The sequence below is a fragment of the Pseudophryne corroboree genome, chromosome 6 (genome assembly GCF_028390025.1).
Source record: "Pseudophryne corroboree isolate aPseCor3 chromosome 6, aPseCor3.hap2, whole genome shotgun sequence".
Taxonomy (NCBI): Eukaryota; Metazoa; Chordata; class Amphibia; order Anura; family Myobatrachidae; genus Pseudophryne; species Pseudophryne corroboree.
This window is the reverse complement of record NC_086449.1, coordinates 509,423,999-509,443,216: the sequence shown is the minus strand read 5'-3', so window position 1 is coordinate 509,443,216 and position 19,218 is coordinate 509,423,999. Positions and strand designations below refer to the sequence as shown.

The 19,218-nt window shown below is 45.1% G+C and overlaps 1 protein-coding gene across 4 annotated transcripts in view; it reads left to right on the top strand.

Annotated features, from left to right (window-relative positions):
- The first annotated feature begins 829 nt into the window (after window positions 1–829).
- Window positions 830–19,218, top strand: part of LOC134932740 (GLIPR1-like protein 1) — an 89,246-nt gene continuing 70,857 nt past the window's right edge. Inside the window, exon 1 of one of the 4 annotated variants that reach the window (XM_063927436.1) lies at window positions 830–1,054. In XM_063927436.1, coding sequence (XP_063783506.1) covers window positions 902–1,054 — 153 coding nt within the window. In that variant the 5' untranslated portion in view covers window positions 830–901. The other 3 variants (XM_063927435.1, XM_063927434.1, XM_063927437.1) reach the window with 3 other exon arrangements.

The following is a 19,218-nucleotide window of genomic DNA, read 5'->3' as shown; positions in this document are numbered from 1 at the left end:
ACTTTTAATATTCTGGCCAACACAATGGGCCTCATTCAGACCCGATCGTACACTGCATTTTTCGCTGCCGTGCGATTGGGTCTGTCCTGCGCATGCGTGTGACCTGCAATATGCAGGCGCATCGCTGGCCGGCGACGGGGGTCGCCGGAGAGCGACGGCTTCTACGACGGAAGCGATCTCAGGGGAGATCGCAAGAAGATTGACAGGCAAAAGGCATTCCTGGGCGGCAACTCACCATTTTCTGGGAGTGTCGAAAGAAATGCAGGCGTGTCCGTCCGTTTCCTGGGAGGGTTCCTGACGTCAGCTTCTTCAGGGATCATCGCAGCGGGTGAGTAAGTCCTGGGCTGTGCAGAATCTGCACAAACTTTTGTTTGTGCAGCTCACTGCACAGCCGAACGCAGCCCTGCAAAGCCCTAACCCCCTCCCCAATGGGCGGTGATTACCTGGTCGCAGCAGTGCAAAAAATAGCCTGCGTGCGACCAGGTCTGAATTAGGCCCAATGCTGGTGACTTTATTCATTTTTCTTATACTATTTAAAAACAAAATACATAAATATTAGATTAAAAAACTTCAGAATTTCTTATAAAGAAAAAACAGTAAAACTACAGGATTTCTTATAAAGAAAACAGTTCATAAATAATTTGAAATGCTAGTAGTTGTGGATACAGTATAGTTTCCATCTATTCATCCTTTTGTATCAAGCAAGGTGGATGCAGTAACCCATCATTATTAGCGCTGTGAGAAGGGTATCTCACAAGAGACCTGTACTGTAGGCAACACAGAACAAACTGTTTGCCCAAACCTCTAGCCTCTGTACCATGGCAACCAGCTTAGCAGCAGTTGGTAGGTGGGGCTTGTCTCCTAAGCAGCCATCTTAATCAGCTGCCAGCTGCTTCCAGACATGTTGTATCTCGTGATCTTGCTCCTCTGCCATGTCATCCTGGGAGCAGACCCTCCTTCCATTACAGATGTAAACTTCATCAAGACCACCTTGGAGGCCCACAATTTAATACGGTCCAAAGTGACACCAACTGCTAGCAATATGAAATACATGGTACGGATCCTACTTCTATAGGTGGAGAAAAGAACATATACTGATGGAGTGGTGTAAATGGATAACCGAAAAGTACCTTAGCGCCAACAAAGAATCAGCTGCACACAGGCTGGTCTAAAAGGTATCCCCAATACCAAGGATAAAATGGGTAAGGTGAAGTAAGACCAGATGTCGTGCGCTTATAAGATTAATGAAAAAAGGGGTACTTTCCTCACAAGTCTTCTGCTAAATACTTCATATAAATAGGATCCATATGTGGGGGGAAAAACTGAATTCCAAATATAGTGTAGTATATTCTAAATTTGAAAAATTAGTATATACGGATGATGGGGGTAATTCCAAGTTGATCGCAGCAGGATTTTTGATAGCAATTGGACAAAACCATGTGCACTGCAGGGGAGGCAGATATAACATGTGCAGAAAGAGTTAGATTTGGGTGGGTTATTTTATTTCTGTGCAGGGTAAATACTGGCTGCTTTATTTTTACACTGCAAATTAGATTGCAGATTGAACACACCACACCCAAATCTAACTCTCTCTGCACATGTTATATCTGCCTCCCCTGCAGTGCACATGGTTTTGCCCAATTGCTATCAAAAATCCTGCTGCGATCAACTTGGAATTACCCCCGATGTCAATGAAAATAGATGGGGGATTACCAGAACTAAGTGCAATACAAGACACGATATATGCCTTTCAAAAGTATTCTGCAGCTAGGATGGTCGTGTGTCAATCCCCTCACAGGTCCTCTGTCGTCAACCTTTACCACAAACGCTCCCCAGAAACTAAATTCATATAGGGAAAACAGAATTCCAGATATAGGGGGTAATTCAAGTTGATCGCAGCAGGATTTTTGTTAGCAATTGGGAAAAACCATGTGCACTGCAGGGGAGGCAGATATAACATGTGCAGAGAGAGTTAGATTTGGGTGGGGTGTGTTCAATCTGCAATCTAATTTGCAGTGTAAAAATAAAGCAGCCAGTATTTACCCTGCACAGAAATAAAATAACCCACCCAAATCTAACTCTCTCTGCACATGTCATCAAGGCATTAATCTTATAAGCGCATGACATCTGGTGGAGTGGTGTATCCATTGTGTTGGCATACTTGGCAAACATCTTTTTACTTTTTATTATTTCACAAGTAAAGAGACACAATAGACGGTCCTCCTCCTAGACTAGGTCTGTCCCTTCTCCCTAGCAGCGGGAGCGGTCAGGCGTGCATCCTGGCTCCTATTGCTGTTGGAGACAGAACGTATCAGTATTATTATTTCTCTATCGTCCTAAGTGGATGCTGGGGTTCCTGAAAGGACCATGGGGAATAGCGGCTCCGCAGGAGACAGGGCACAAAAGTAAAGCTTTTACAGGTCAGGTGGTGTGTACTGGCTCCTCCCCCTATGACCCTCCTCCAGACTCCAGTTAGATTTTTGTGCCCGGCCGAGAAGGGTGCAATTCTAGGTGGCTCTCATAAAGAGCTGCTTAGAGAGTTTAGCTTAGGTTTTTTATTTTACAGTGATTCCTGCTGGCAACAGGATCACTGCAACGAGGGACAGAGGGGAGAAGAAGTGAACTCACCTGCGTGCAGGATGGATTGGCTACTGGACATGAAGCTCCAGAGGGACGATCACAGGTACAGCCTGGATGGTCACCGGAGCCACGCCGCCGGCCCCCTCACAGATGCTGAAGCAAGAAGAGGTCCAGAATCGGCGGCTGAAGACTCCTGCAGTCTTCTTAAGGTAGCGCACAGCACTGCAGCTGTGCGCCATTTTCCTCTCAGCACACTTCACACGGCAGTCACTGAGGGTGCAGGGCGCTGGGGGGGGGGCGCCCTGGGAGGCAAATGAAAACCTTTAAAAAGGCTAAAAATACCTCACATATAGCCCCAGAGGCTATATGGAGATATTTACCCCTGCCTAAATGTACTAAATAGCGGGAGACGAGCCCGCCGGAAAAGGGGCGGGGCCTATCTCCTCAGCACACGGCGCCATTTTCTGTCACAGCTCCGCTGGTCAGGAAGGCTCCCAGGTCTCTCCCCTGCACTGCACTACAGAAACAGGGTATAACAGAGAGGGGGGGCAAAATAAATGGCAATATATTAATATAAAAGCAGCTATAAGGGAGCACTTAATCATAAGGCTATCCCTGTCATATATAGCGCTTTTTGGTGTGTGCTGGCAGACTCTCCCTCTGTCTCCCCAAAGGGCTAGTGGGTCCTGTCTTCGTATAGAGCATTCCCTGTGTGTCTGCTGTGTGTCGGTACGTGTGTGTCGACATGTATGAGGACGTTATTGGTGTGGAGGCGGAGCAATTGCCAAATATGAGGATGTCACCTTCTAGGGGGTCGACACCAGAATGGATGCCTTTATTTGTGGAATTACGGGATAGCGTCAACTCGCTTAAGCAGTCGTTTGCCGACATGAGGCGGCCGGACACTCAATTAGTGCCTGTCCAGGCGCCTCAAACACCGTCAGGGGCTGTAAAACGCCCCTTGCCTCAGTCGGTCGACACAGACCCAGACACAGGCACTGATTCCGGTGGTGAAGGTGACGAATCAACCGTATTTTCCAGTAGGGCCACACGTTATATGATTTTGGCAATAAAGGAGATGTTACATTTAGCTGATACTACAGGTACCACTAAACAGGGTATTATGTGGGGTGTGAAAAAACTACCAGTAGTTTTTACCGAATCAGAAGAATTAAATGACGTGTGTGATGAAGCGTGGGGTGCCCCGATAAAAAACTGCTAATTTCAAAGAAGTTATTGGCTTTATACCCTTTCCCGCCAGAGGTTAGGGAGCGCTGGGAAACACCTCCTAGGGTGGACAAAGCGCTAACACGCTCATCAAAACAAGTGGCGTTACCCTCTCCTGAGACGGCCGCACTTAAAGATCCATCAGATAGGAGGATGGAAAATATCCAAAAAGGTATATACACACATGCAGGTGTTCTACTACGACCAGCTATTGCGACTGCCTGGATGTGCAGTGCTGGGGTAGTTTGGTCAGAGTCCCTGATCGAAAATATTGATACCCTGGACAGGGACAATATTTTACTGTCGTTAGAACAAATAAAGGATGCATTTCTTTATATGCGTGATGCACAGAGAGATATCTGCACACTGGCATCACGGGTAAGTGCTATGTCCATTTCGGCCAGAAGAGCTTTATGGACACGACAGTGGACAGGCGATGCGTAGAGGAGTTATTTGGGGTCGGTCTATCGGATTTGGTGGCCACGGCTACGGCCGGGAAATCCACCTTTCTACCTCAAGTCACTCCCCAACTGAAAAAGGCACCGACCTTTCAACCGCAGCCCTTTCGTTCCTTTAAAAATAAGCGAGCAAAGGGCTATTCATATCTGCCACGAGGCAGAGGACGAGGGAAGAGACAGCAACAGGCAGCTCCTTCCCAGGAACAGAAGCCCTCCCCGGCTTCTACAAAAGCCTCAGCATGACGCTGGGGCTTCGCAAGCGGACTCGGGGGCGGTAGGCGGTCGTCTCAAGAATTACAGCGCGCAGTGGGCTCACTCGCAGGTAAATCCCTGGATCCTGCAGATAATATCTCAGGGGTACAGGTTGAAATTAGAGACAGAGCCACCTCGCCGTTTCCTGAAGTCTGCTTTACCAACGTCCCCCTCAGAAAGGGAGACGGTTTTGGAAGCCATTCACAAGCTGTATTCTCAGCAGGTGATAGTCAAGGTACCTCTTCTACAACAAGGGAAGGGGTATTATTCCACTCTTTTTGTGGTACCGAAGCCGGATGGCTCGGTAAGGCCTATTCTAAATCTGAAGTCCTTGAACCTGTACATAAAGAAGTTCAAGTTCAAGATGGAGTCACTCAGAGCAGTGATAGCGAACCTGGAAGAAGGGGACTTTATGGTATCCTTGGACATCAAGGATGCGTATCTCCACGTTCCAATTACCCCTCACACCAGGGGTACCTCAGGTTCGTTGTACAAAACTGTCACTATCAGTTTCAGACGCTGCCGTTTGGTTTGTCCACGGCACCTCGGGTCTTTACAAAGGTAATGGCCGAGATAATATTTCTTCTTCGAAGAAAAGGCGTATTAATTATCCCATACTTGGACGATCTCCTAATAAGGGCAAGGTCCAGAGAACAGCTAGAGATGGGTTTAGCACTATCTCAAGAGGTGCTAAAGCAGCACGGATGGATTCTGAATATTCCAAAATCCCAATTAATGCCGACAACTCGTCTGCTGTTCCTGGGGATGATTCTGGACACAGTTCAGAAAAAGGTTTTTCTTCCCGAAGAAAAAGCCAAGGAGTTATCTGACCTGGTCAGGAACCTCCTAAAACCAGGAAAGGTGTCTGTACATCAATGCACAAGAGTCCTGGGAAAAAATGGTAGCTTCTTACGAAGCAATCCCTTTCGGCAGATTCCATGCAAAGGGATCTGTTGGACAAATGGTCAGGGTCGCATCTTCAGATGCACCTGCGGATAACCCTGTCGCCGAGGACAAGGGTATCCCTTCTGTGGTGGTTGCAGGAGGCTCATCTATTGGAGGGCCGCAGATTCGGCATGCAGGATTGGATCCTGGTGACCACGGAGGCCAGCCTGAGAGGCTGGGGAGCAGTCACACAGGGAAGAAATTTCCAGGGAGTGTGGTCGAGCCTGAAAAAGTCTCTTCACATAAGCATTCTGGAACTAAGAGCAATCTACAATGCTCTAAGCCAGGCGGAACCTCTGCTTCAAGGAAGACCGGTGTTGATCCAGTCGGACAACATCACGGCAGTCGCCCATGTAAACAGACAGGGCGGCACAAGAAGCAGGAGGGCAATGGCAGAAGCTGCCAGGATCCTTCGCTGGGCGGAGAATCACGTGATAGCACTGTCAGCAGTATTCATCCCGGGCGTGGACAACTGGGAAGCAGACTTCCTCAGCAGACACGACCTTCACCCGGGAGAGTGGGGACTTCATCCAGAAGTTTTCCACATGCTATTAAACCGTTGGGTAAAACCAATGGTGGACATGATGGCGTCTCGCCTCAACAAAACACTGGACAGGTATTGCGCCAGGTCAAGAGATCCGCAGGCAATAGCTGTGGACGCGCTGGTAACACCTTGGGTGTACCAGTCGGTATATGTGTTTCCTCCTCTGCCTCTCATACCAAAGGTATTGAGGATTATACGGCAAAGAGGAGTAAGACTAGTGGCTCCGGATTGGCCAAGAAGGACTTGGTACCCGGAACTTCAAGAGATGGTCACGGACGATCCGTGGCCTCTACTTCTGAGAAGGGACCTGCTTCAGCAGGGTACTTGTCTTTTTCAAGACTTACCGCGGCTGCGTTTGACGGCATGGCGTTTGAATGCCAGATCCTAAAAGGAAAAGGCATTCCAGAAGAAGTCATTCCTACCTTGATAAAGGCAAGGAAGGAAGTCACCGCGAAGCATTATCGCCGTATATTGGCGAAAATATGTTGCGTGGTGCGAGCAGCGGAGTGCTCCGATGGAGGAATTTCAACTGGGTCGTTTTCCTACATTTCCTGCAATCAGGATTGTCTATGGGTCTCAAATTGGGATCTATTAAGGTTCAAATTTCGGCCCTATCAATATTCTTCCAAAAAGAATTGGCCTCAGTCCCTGAGGTCCAGATTTTTATCAAAGGAGTACTGCATATACAGCCTCCTGTGGTGCCTAAGGTGGCACCGTGGGATCTAAATGTAGTTTTAGATTTCCTCAAATCCAATTGGTTTGAACCACTAAAGAATGTGGATTTGAAATATCTCACATGGAAAGTGACTATGTTACTGGCCCTGGCTTCGGCCGGGAGAGTATCTGAACTGGCGGCTTTGTTTTATAAAAGCCCTTATTTAATTTTCCATTCGACATAGGGCAGAGCTGCGGACGCGTCCGCATTTTCTCCCTAAGGTGGTATCAGCGTTTCACCTGAACCAGCCTATTGTAGTGCCTGCGGCTACAGACGACTTGAAGGACTCCAAGTTGTTGGACGTTGTCAGAGCCTTAAAAATATACATTTAAAGGACGGCTGGAGTCAGAAAATCTGACTCGCTGTTTATACTGTATGCACCCAACAAGTTGGGTGCACCTGCTTCTAAGCAGTCGATTGCTCGTTGGATTTGTAACAAAATTCAACTTGTACATTCTGTGGCAGGCCTGCCACAGCCTAAATCTGTTAAGGCCCATTCCGCAAGGAAGGTGGGCTCATCTTGGGCGGCTGCCCGAGGGGTCTCGGCATTACAACTCTGCCGAGCAGCTACGTGGTCAGGGGAGAACACGTTTGTAAAATTTTACAAATTTGATACCCTGGCAAAGGAGGACCTGGAGTTCTCTCATTCGGTGCTGCAGAGTCATCCGCACTCTCCCGCCCGTTTGGGAGCTTTGGTATAATCCCCATGGTCCTTTCAGGAACCCCAGCATCCACTTAGGACGATAGAGAAAATAAGAATTTACTTACCGATAATTCTATTTCTCGGAGTCCGTAGTGGATGCTGGGCGCCCATCCCAAGTGCGGATTATCTGCAATACTTGTACATAGTTATTGTTTAGGAAGCCATCTTTCAGAGGCTCCTCTGTTATCATACTGTTAACTGGGTTTAGATCACAAGTTGTACGGTGTGATTGGTGTGGCTGGTATGAGTCTTACCCGGGATTCAAAATCCTCCCTTATTGTGTACGCTCGTCCGGGCACAGTACCTAACTGGAGTCTGGAGGAGGGTCATAGGGGGAGGAGCCAGTACACACCACCTGACCTGTAAAAGCTTTACTTTTGTGCCCTGTCTCCTGCGGAGCCGCTATTCCCCATGGTCCTTTCAGGAACCCCAGCATCCACTACGGACTCCGAGAAATAGAATTATCGGTAAGTAAATTCTTATTATAGATACCTTCCATCATTTTATATTGCCAAATAGAGACATTGCAGATTGGTTTTAAATGTATTGGGGTTTTTTCTCTGATTAATACAGTAGGTACACATATTCTGACTGACTTTCAAACCCAAGTTGATGTTATTATTGTATAATTGGGGGCTGTTGGAGGCAACGGAGTAGATTATTCATACAAATCTATATACCAGTGGGTCCCTAACGCAGTCCTCAATGCACCCCAATAGTCCATGTTTTAGGGCTATACCTGCTTATGCACAGATCGTATAATCAAACTGACTGAGGTACTAATTAAGTCACCTGTGCCGGAGCATGGATATTCTTAAAACCTGGCCTTTTGAGGTACCTTGAGGACTGCATTTGGGAGCCACTGTCAGGAGGGAGGCACAATCCGTTATTAATGAACCTTTATATGTCAGCTACATATTACACAGTGCTTTACAGATAATATTTTATTATTCATAATAGTCCTTGTCGTGCTGGGAGTTATGTAATTTCACTACTTCATTAACACAAACACTAAGGTTAAGAAGCCAAGTAACTACAGGTTTGTTACAGAATTGTGGGTACACCTAAATATGGGAAGAACATAAAACTGCAGATTCATGGGGTCACACAATCAGATGTTGTGTGGCCCAGTACACATGGAATAGTCAGTACTCTCCTCCTTCCCGTACTCCATTTTTCTGTACTGTGACATTTAATTACGCTCTTTATAATTTACAATGTGTTTTCTAACTCCTATGCCAATTACATCATGCAAGGCAAAAGACAATTTTAACATGCAAACAAACTCAGAATCAGGAGATACTATACTCTCCCTGTACCTTATCTGACCTATATTTGTGTAATAAAAAGATCAATAATAAAAAAATAAAGGCATTAGAAGAAGGGTTAAATAAATTAATATATTTACTAATAACAAAATGAATATGTACTCAGCACTAAAATGTATACCAATGATTTAAATAGGAATAACATCTAAACTGATGAAATTATAATTTGTGATAGCATGGTGAAACTAAAAGCCATGAATATAATACAATAGTTTAAGAATAAACAGTCCAATCTGCAGGGCTGCCATCAGAAATTGTGGGGCCCGGTCCAGACAAAATAGATGCCCTCCCAGGTTCCAAGAGACCAGATCCTGTGGCATTACTCACAGTGACTGCAGGAACAGGCAGCTTTGACAATATGAGACAGTTGCTCTGTAGATCTGCTGCAGGAGGCCAGACAAGTGGGGCAACCCGGCTCAATGATGTAAAGATCTGCGGCAGGGCAAGCAGCTGGTCTGGATGAAAGGCCTGCCAAGGATAGGGAGCAGGCTGCAAAACTGCAGAAAAGAGCAGAGCCAGACGAGTATCTACTCACCCACAGAGGCTGTCGCAGCAGCAGAATGAAGAGGCATGGGTGTCCAGGCAGCACACAGCTTGGGTGCAAGCCATGCGACGGAGGTGCAATGTGAGAGGTCACTGGGTAGGGAACCCATACTGTACATACATTCCAAGCTGGTCCAGATGTAGCGTCCAGCACCTCATGTAGCCCTACCCACTGGTGACAAAGAGGAAATATTCAGGGTATGGAGCCAGAGGGCAGAAGCAGGAGGGAGCTTGTAAGAATCCTGTGTGCAGCATGCATCAGCACCTCACCCACAGGCAGCGATGCTACTCCCGCACACTCCCGCAAGGCTCACATAACACACCTCCAGAGTACGGTTAGCAACTGTGTACTACCCCTGGTATTACGGCATTTTATGATCAGGCTGGGCCCCTCCATTATAGCTGGTCTGAGTCTGGAGGGCACCTTCTATATCAGGGCCTGGGACTCTAGTCCCGGCAGTCCCACCCTCCCCCCCTTCCCCTACCGATGACGGCCCTGATAATCTGTATTCCAAACTGTGAGTCTGTAGGTCTCAAGTTCTCATCTCTCACTGCTGTCTTTCCATCTGGGATATGAGCAGGGAAGTTCTGCATGATAGCCCCATGTTCTGATTCTCAAGAGTATAATGCATTTATTCAAAAACTAATGACATATACTTGTAAAGATTATTCTACCTGTTTTGATAACACACATTGGGATGTTGGTGGGTAGACCCATAACCCTGGTCAAGATTATGCAAAAAACTCTATTTATTGCAAAATTTATTACAATTCTGATTAGTAATGTTTGAATAGTGCACCTGCATCTTTTTTCTTTGTGTGTGGCACTATAGGTCTCAGCAAGGTAGCACCTCTCATTACTTGTAAAAGGTTGTGCAGTCTAGGGCCCCTTCCCAAAATGTAAATTTTTATAAACAATTTAGTTGCCTTCAGTATATGAACACACATGTACTTTAATGTTGATGACCAGTCAAGCTGTGTAAGGCCCAAGGCTTGGGTACACACTGCACCAACACGTTGGTGGACCCACCATCACGGCCAATCCAGGTAAGCATGTATACTTATTGATCGGCCACTTGATGTGTTGTCCTGACGTCACTGCTGGACGGGCATTGGCTTTGACTTCAGTCCTTGCAATAAGTGTACGCCACCCATACACACAGCTCGATGCTACAATATATGTATCTGCAGATTTAGCAGCCATCAGCTTTTCTGCACAGCTGACATGATGTGATATGTGCACTGATACCACTTCTCTCCCATGTATTAATGCGGCGGTGTGTGCAACATATACGTTATGGTAAGAACTTACCGTTGATAACGGTATTTCTCTTAAGTCCACAGGTTCCACAGGATAACAATGGAATATAATGGCGCGACAGCGGATTTGCACCTATCAGTCAAAGCTTTCCGGCCTCCCAGCATGCAACGGGCCGTCCATATATCCCCACCCCCTGGCTCAGGCAAATCAGTTGTATTCCAAAGCTCAAGGCAGGAGCATTATGTAGAACCCTAATCCGGCGAGAAGAACACACATGCACAAACTTCCGTGCCAGAAGGAAGAGGTTTAGTGAGTAAAAAAGGATCCTCAAATCTGGTGCGTCAGGGTGGGGTCCCTGTGGAACCTGTGGACTTAGGAGAAATACCGTTATCAACGGTAAGTTCTTACCATAACGTATATTTCTCCGGCAGGGTCCACAGGTTATCCGCAGGATAACGATGGGATTTCCCAAAGCAGTTTAGTGGCGGGGACGCTCCTGATGCTCAGGAGTATCCTTCGCCCGAATTCAGCATCGTGAGAGGCAAAGGTATCCAAGGCATAATATCTTTAAAAAAATGTGTAAAAGGAAGACCATATGGCTGCCTTACATATCTGTTCTGTTTAAGCACCACATTGTGCTGCCCATGAAGGACCTACCCTACGAGTAGAGAGAGACATTAGCCGGAACAGGGAGATCAGCTTGAAAATATGCTTCGTCCTTCGAAGTCATCTTGCCAGTATCTGCCTACCAGCAGGTCATTGAAATCCATAGAAAAATGAAAAGAGAATATGCTTCTCTGATGACACTGGTACCATCTACGTAGATCCTTACTGCACGGATCACGTCCAGCGATGCATCTCCCGCAGAAAAAGTCCAGACTCTAAGCGGCCGGGACAATATTTCCTTTTGTTAAGGTGGAAGTTAGTCATCACCTTAAGAAGATACCCAGATCTAGTTCTGCAAACTACTTTCTCTGGATAAACAATCAGAACTGGGGAACAATATGACAATCCCTAAGTCTGATATTCTTCTAGCTGATGACTCAGTCAGTAGGAAAGACACTTTAGCTGTCAACCATTTGTAATCCATATTTTTAAGTGGTTCAAATGGGGCATCTTGTAGGATTTTCAGGACTAACCAAGTCCCACGGCACTGTAGGAAAAACAACCAAAGGTTGATGAACAGCATACCCTGGAAAAAAAGATACGTACATCCTGTAAGTTGGTTATTTACTTTTGGAACTCTACAGTCGATGCCAACTCTTGCTTCTCTCAAGGAAGCCATTCATTCCTATAGGAATGCTATGACCCTGGAACTCTGAAAAAATTATTGGGGCCATTCACCTACAGTAATTGGTGTTTGCAGATGTTTTCCCATCCAAGTACTTGCCAGGCCCAACACTGCATAGCTTCCCAGATCTGGTGAGATTGGGCATATCAAGTGTGGTGTGGCTGTAGGTTTTCTTTCACTGTACCAAAGAATATAGGCTTGCCATATTTGGTGATATATGCGAGCTAAGAAAGGTTAACTTGCCTGAAACCGTCTGAAAGTATCCTCTTGACCTGAGGATAAAGGTTTCAATGGCCACGCTGTCAAAGACAGCCGACCCACATGTCTGTGCCCTGCATTAGTAGGTCTGGACGCTGAGGTAGCAGAAGTAGAGCATCCATTGCCATTCATCCACTGCTATTCTTCCTGTTTAAACTTACTCACCACCCTGGGTAATAGGGTATTTAGAGAAAAACCCATCTGCCAGATGAAGGTCCTGTCTCACCGATAAGGCATCCACAACGATCGGCCTGGGATCCTTTGTTCCATATGTGAGTACTTTGTTGTTCAACCAAGACGTTCTGAAATACAGCTCTAGCACGCACCACTTGTTTTCTAGATTCCAGAAGATCTCTGGGTGTAGAGCCCATTCACTCCTCTGAATGGTGTATCGACTTGAAAAAGTCCTTTTATCTGTTTATGATTCTCGGACTGAAAACAGCGGACAAGGCTTGGATGATGAAATCCATCCTCTTAGGTATGTGACTTACCTTCTTCATCCCCTTTTCGGCTGAGAGTTACTTCCCGATGTAGAGGTAGTCTAGTGCCGTTGTCTTGTCCGAGCGGAACTGGACTGGTTTTCCCATGCCTACACCGGTGCCCTGTATATGGCCCGAGGTTTCAACCTTTATTGGTAGACAGCACTTTGGGAACACAATCTCCCTGACACTAATCCTAGTGTCAGCATCTTCCTAATCCGATATCAAAAGGATTTTCCTTTGTCCCGCTGGGATGTCTGTAGCCACCAGGCTAATGACCTTCTTACTTTTATCGTAAGTACCATAATCGGTCTTTGTTATCTGATGCAATCCATTAATACTTACCACACCTTGTATCCCCAGCTGGTCTCTCTAGGTACCAGCCAGGCCCACACTGCTGATCTTCCATTTTCCAATGAAATCTGGGCATATCCAGTGTGGCAAAGTTGTAGATTCTACTAGGTAAGAATCAGACACTGCAGAGACCTAGAGTGGAATTGTGCATACTCCCTCTTGTCAATGCAGATACCATCAAACCCATCCCCGCATTGCTGCGTGAATGGATACCGTTTGACTGTGTGGCGATTCTTAAACCCTATAGTGAACCTTGGATTTATTGTTGCGAAGTAAAAGATTACTCTCTGCAGACGTAATCCAGTACAGCCCCCAAGTGAGTCATCCGATGTGACGAAACAGGAGCCAATTTTCCCCAAGTTATGGGTCACTTGCCTGAAAACTCATTATTGCTGTTGCCGATGACAAGAGCAATCTCTGTGACTGTGCCAGGATTAAAAGATCCTAGGTATGAAAAAAACCTTAACCCTTGTTGGCAGAGATAAGGTGCCCCATATTTCTGGTAAATAGTCCGGGGACTGTGGCTAACCCAAAAGGTAAAGCCTAAACTGAAAAATTGCTTTTCTGGAGGAATAGCCGAACCTTGGATAACACTGATGGACAAAGGTATAGGAACATGTAGGTAAGCCTCCTGTATCTCCAGGGATCCATAAAAAAACCCTGGCTGCATGCCTCACATAAGGAACATATGATTCCGTGTTTCTAAATGTATTTGCTCAGCATTTTTCGGATTTAGCATGAGCCGAAATGACTCATTTGTCTTCCGATTAAGCCAGGTTGAAGTAAAACCTTGTCCTTGTTTGCCAAAGGAACTGGAATGACTATTCCTGACTAAAGTAGTTTTCTGACCTGCTTCTTGCAAAGCCAAGCCTTTGTCTATAGCCAAGATAGGCTGTTTTGAAGGCGAATCATAACTAAGGATACCATGCCAGGTCTGTGACCTGATGAAGTCTGCCCCCCAACCTGGTATTTCCCAGGCGGAGATCATACCATCCGCTGATGGTTTTATTTTTCTCCAGCACCTGGTATTCCCCGAATACTACACACCAACTTGGATAAAGCTTCTGTAAAAGGAGCGAAACGCGTCAGATGTGTGGATTTTGGACCCATATATTTTCTTTGAACCCATTTGTATTGCTGTTCATTGCCATCAACATTAGCCCGTCAGCAATTGAGAGGAGAGAGACCGGGACCTGGGTGCTTGCAAGCAGCACTAGAATGGTGCGGTCTCGTTGTTCCCCGTGGCTGGACATCCTCGTCATTAGCGGGCGTCATTGCAGACGCTTGATCCCCTGAAACCGGGACCGCTACACTTACCTTTGGGGCTTCATTTTGCGATAAACAACACGGACGGTTACTACACGTAAGGCTCCGTCCAGGAGCGCATTTTCATGCTCTATTTCTGTCTTTGCTGACGAGCAGTTAAATATGGAACATTGCATATTCTTAAAAAACATCTAAGGAACTTACATCTTTACATGGGTTATAGAAGCAAATTATTGTGCAATTTAACAAGTATATTATGCGGACTGAAATACAGTTAAAATAATTTGTCCATTTTGAGAACTGTGCACAGATTAGCTTGGTTCCACCTCCTTGTGTTAATTTTATAGTATTTTTGATAATACTGATTATTATTGTTTTATATTGTTATGATATCCTAAACCGGTCTAATTTTTTATGTGTATTCAAATATATGAAATATAGTAAAACTTGCAGTTTGATCATTTGAACATCAGCCATACCATAATAAATAGCGCAGAGAGTTAATTGGTAAAATAAAATTCCCCGAATACTAACCAGGGCCAAACTGTAGATCTTCTGGTAGCTCAAGGGTTTCCTAATTTGAAATCACACTGACGTGTGATTCAGCCTATGACAGGCTTCTATTGATAGTGTAATATCAATGTGTGAACTGTATGTGGAAGGAACCTGACTTTCTTGGAGTCTGCTTCTGACTCCGGAATTCTGTCAATTCTTGCCAAAAAGGAATATTTTTAGAACAAGACAATGATTCCATCTATAGCACCTGGTATTTCTTACCAGGCCCCACACTGTATAGCTTCCAAGATCTGGTGAGATTGAGCATATCCAGTATGGTGTGGCTGTAGATCTTCCACGTACCCAGCTAAACTGCTCTATGAGCAGGTAAAGTTATGGCTGATGCCTTGGAGTAAATATTCTGCCCATATCCAATGCTTCCAGGAACATTGCAGTCTTTTATATGAGCCATATGAGATTCTTGTTCTCGAAAAAAATCTCCTTCCATTGCATCAGCCCAGGCAACCACTGCCTTTGCCATTTAGGCCGAAGCGAAGGCTTGGCCTCATGACAGCCCTAGACAGGAAAATTGAAAGCAAAGCTATTGTAGATTCTCCTTATCTACTTTAGGAGCCATCTCCCCTTTTTTTTAAACAATCCCCAGCTGGAAGCAGATCATAGGAATACCATTTCTCAGGAATTCTAACTTTTTATTGGGTATAACCCAACCTCTTCCATGATTTTCTTGGAACTCAAGTATTGGGATGTTTAAACACAGGTGCCTTGGTTTTTACCACAGGCTTTACTGTATCCTCTAAGGATAATATGGCTTTATTGCTTTCAATTAACTCAGGTATATTTGAAATCTACCTCTTTTTCATATGATGAAGTAGAATAATAGGGCTTTCATCTACTGATGACTCTAAACAATGTGTAGTCTGCGAGAGTGAAGATTTACTTACCACTGATTCTGAGAATCTGCTGCTGTATGTAAGGGCTTGTAACCCTACTCCTGTTACAGGATTTTGGGGGATTATCCATCTAATTTCCTGGATAAGCTTGTGTAAATATAGCCTTAGGTGGATACACTCCTACAGCACCTGGTATTCCCAGGTGGCCCCACTCCAAGAACCAACCAGGCCACCAGTGTGGTGTGGCTGCAGATTGTTCCTGCTGAGCTAAACCTTATGCATACAAGCCATCCTTAACCAGATAATAAGAGGATAATACAGTTTTAAACATGGTATGAACGTCCTAACCACTGTCGCTTTATTACATGATAAATATTCAGCACTACACAATTTTGTGACTGTGGGGTCTATTCATGAAGCAGTGAAAAGTGTGGAGAAGTGAACCTGTGGAGAAGTTGCCCATGGCAACCAATCAGCTGCTCCATATAATTGTCTAGTATGCAAATTATAAATGTTACTTCAATGCTGATTGGTTGCCATGGGCAACTTCTCCACTGGTTCACTTCTCCACACTTTTCACTGCTTCATGAATAGACCCCTAAATCAATTTACCTTTTAAAATTATATCCATTCAATCCTTCTCATGCACCAGCATTGAGGATCTGCAAAACAAACTGAAAAACCTGTAGCAAAGTCAGCAGCATACTAGCAGTCAGTCACATGTTATACATTAGTATATTAAGCAATATGAGCAGATCGTCAACTACATTAATATTTTAAGTATGTAGGAGAACACATTTACTGAATCATGTTTAACATATGTAACGTATTCAGACGCAATTCGACAAACAACAGTAATGGTATACAGACTCATATGCAATAGGCACGTATCTAACTATTCATACTCAGAACAGTAGATAGAGATTTAGTGCTGTATAGCCCGTACTCAGTAGAGTGGGATACAGGGAGACTTACCCCGCTTCCAGGATCGATAAATACGTTAGCGAACGCTGAGTGGATCCAGATGCTACTAGTGTACACTGCCGCTCCATGAAGCTATAGTGAACACAGACATACTGGTCACACAGCCGCCTATGCTGCAACCGGGCCCTCTGTGAACTCGGATGCACCGTTCACGCAGCCGTCTATGCTGCGACCGGGTCCCCTCGTGGTAGCAGTCAGTGAACACAGACGCCACGGTCATACAGCCGCATATGCTGCGACAGGGTCCCCTCGTCTTCCAGTGTAGCTGGTAGCTTCTGAGACGGAAGCAAGGAAACAGTTCATGGCGGGCAACCCTAAGGATCGTGGCCTCATACTATTCCTGGCCTCTGATCCCTAAGGCCTAGCGCTGGAGCACCCGTGGTGGTGGCACATCAACTACTGTTTGGTAGTCTCCTCCCAAAACAGTGCGGCTGTGTCTGTATTCCATGTGCTACGCAGAACCAATGCTTTACCTTCTCCCCATGCTCCAGCCACAGCCTGGTAATGTCTGATGGACCTGCTAGTATATCCGACACAGACGCCCACCGAAACAGCACTGTACTCGTGGGTAAGTGTTGTCGTGACCCGGCAGAGAGTTGTTGGAGCGACTCTTTCCAATATGCGTACAAGACTCTGTTAAGAAAGATCACTCAAAAAACAGTAAGACTATAAAAAATAAAATAAGAAAGTTTGGGGCTGCTAACAATCCAGCAGCCCTCTGACCATGGTCCGGCTCCTGCCGCACCAAACAAAAACTGGTTTGCCTGAGCCAGGGGGCGGGATATATGGACGGACCCGTTGCATGCTGGGAGGCCGGAAAGCTTTGACTGATTGGTGCAAATCTACTGTCGCTCTATCATATACCATTGTTATCCTGTGGATAACCTGTGGACCCTGTCGGAGAAAAACTTTGTTTTTAAGTCATATTCAAGATGTGCCCCATAAAAAAAAAAGTTTATTTTCTTGTACAATTTGTTATCTTTAAACTCTTGTGGAGCACCACCAGAAATGCAGAATTAATATGTTTCGTACTGGGTATCCTGGAATCTACCCATTACAGTCTATCTTGTAATTGACTTTTTCATATTCTGACTAATTATCAATATTGTACCTGTAGAGATACACTACACCCAAAATAAACACATTTTCCAAACACAGCCTGTGAGACGGCAGTTAGGAGCTGATTGGCTGGTACTTTTTGTCTCCCTCCAAGACTTAGTACATATGGCCTGCCCAAGTATCTCAATATCAGGGTCAATATAATGGTAAGAGAATATTCCTACATTGCTTACTGATATACAAAATAAGTCTATTATTAGAGGAAGTAGATTAAAAACTTAAGTACTCTTGTGGACTCTAGTTTCTTCACCCAGATGGTATCTTCATTCACCCCTATCAGGAGAAAGCTGACAGTGTTTGGTACTGTAGATCATATAAAATTCTGTTAGAAATACCCATTAGTGTCCCAGATAATGCTGCTTATCTCTCCTATTTATGAGGAAAACCGTGCCAATGGGAGTGTAGGCTAAATGCATTTAATAAACTGCCATAAGGTCCCAAAGTACTCTTCAGAGGAAAGCAAGTGTCCTGCACTATCAGCGGTTCTGCTACTGCTGCAAGTCATCCCTGCCTTTGCAGTGGAACTCTGCTGAAGCATTGAGTCCTAGGAGTATATTTATTCGCTTATGTATTTGATTTTAAGTTTTATTTAAATCGACTAATATCAAATCGAATCAACATTCTTTTTCACTCATCAAATCCCACATTTACTGAGATTCAAATTTTATGTTTGATTTTGACTAGTGATTTTATGTTCAGTTTAGGATATCCATTTAAAAATCACCTATAAAATCACCTATAAAATCGAATGCAAAATTGAATTAGATAAAACAAGCACTTCCTTCTGTATTTCTATTGGACAAAACATCACATGCAAGAAGCTGCTGTGGTTCCTCTATTTCTGGTTTGCGTACATCATCAATGGCGGGGCATCTGTGCTGGTTTCTGTACATCTCCGCTGGTGGGGCACCTGTGCTGGTTTCTGTACACCTCCGATGGTGTGGAGGCCTGCATCATCGCACACAGGGCCCCCTAAGCCACAGCCTATCACCGCCCGGGGGCAGGGAAGTCAAAGATGCAGGAGCAATGTGCACTGCACCCATCTCTGAATAAGGTCCATAATTCCTGCAGCCACAGTGGCCTACATGTTTGGGTCCCTTTTTATTAGAGATGTGCACAAATCCTCAAGTGTTTCTTGATTTCTTTTAAAATTTATAAAAACATCTAAAATCATGTAATTTGGACCTGTCACATTAAGCCTTTACAGTATAATTAATATCTGGCCTGATTCAGAGACAGATGCTATGGCGATCGAAGCTGCGATTGTGCATGCGGAGGATGTGCAAAATCATTTAAAAAACCCAGCATTACAAAGGCACAGCAACTGCGTATACATTCCCAGAATACATGCAGATCCATCGATAATCGTCAACTCAATTAAATCAACAGCCACGCAGTATGACAGCCAGAAAAGAGAAACAGGAGACCTAAAACTTGAGTATGGATTTGCAGGCTCAGCCAGTGAAACGCCCCAAAAACAGCTGCCACATGCTTGCGTTCTTGCA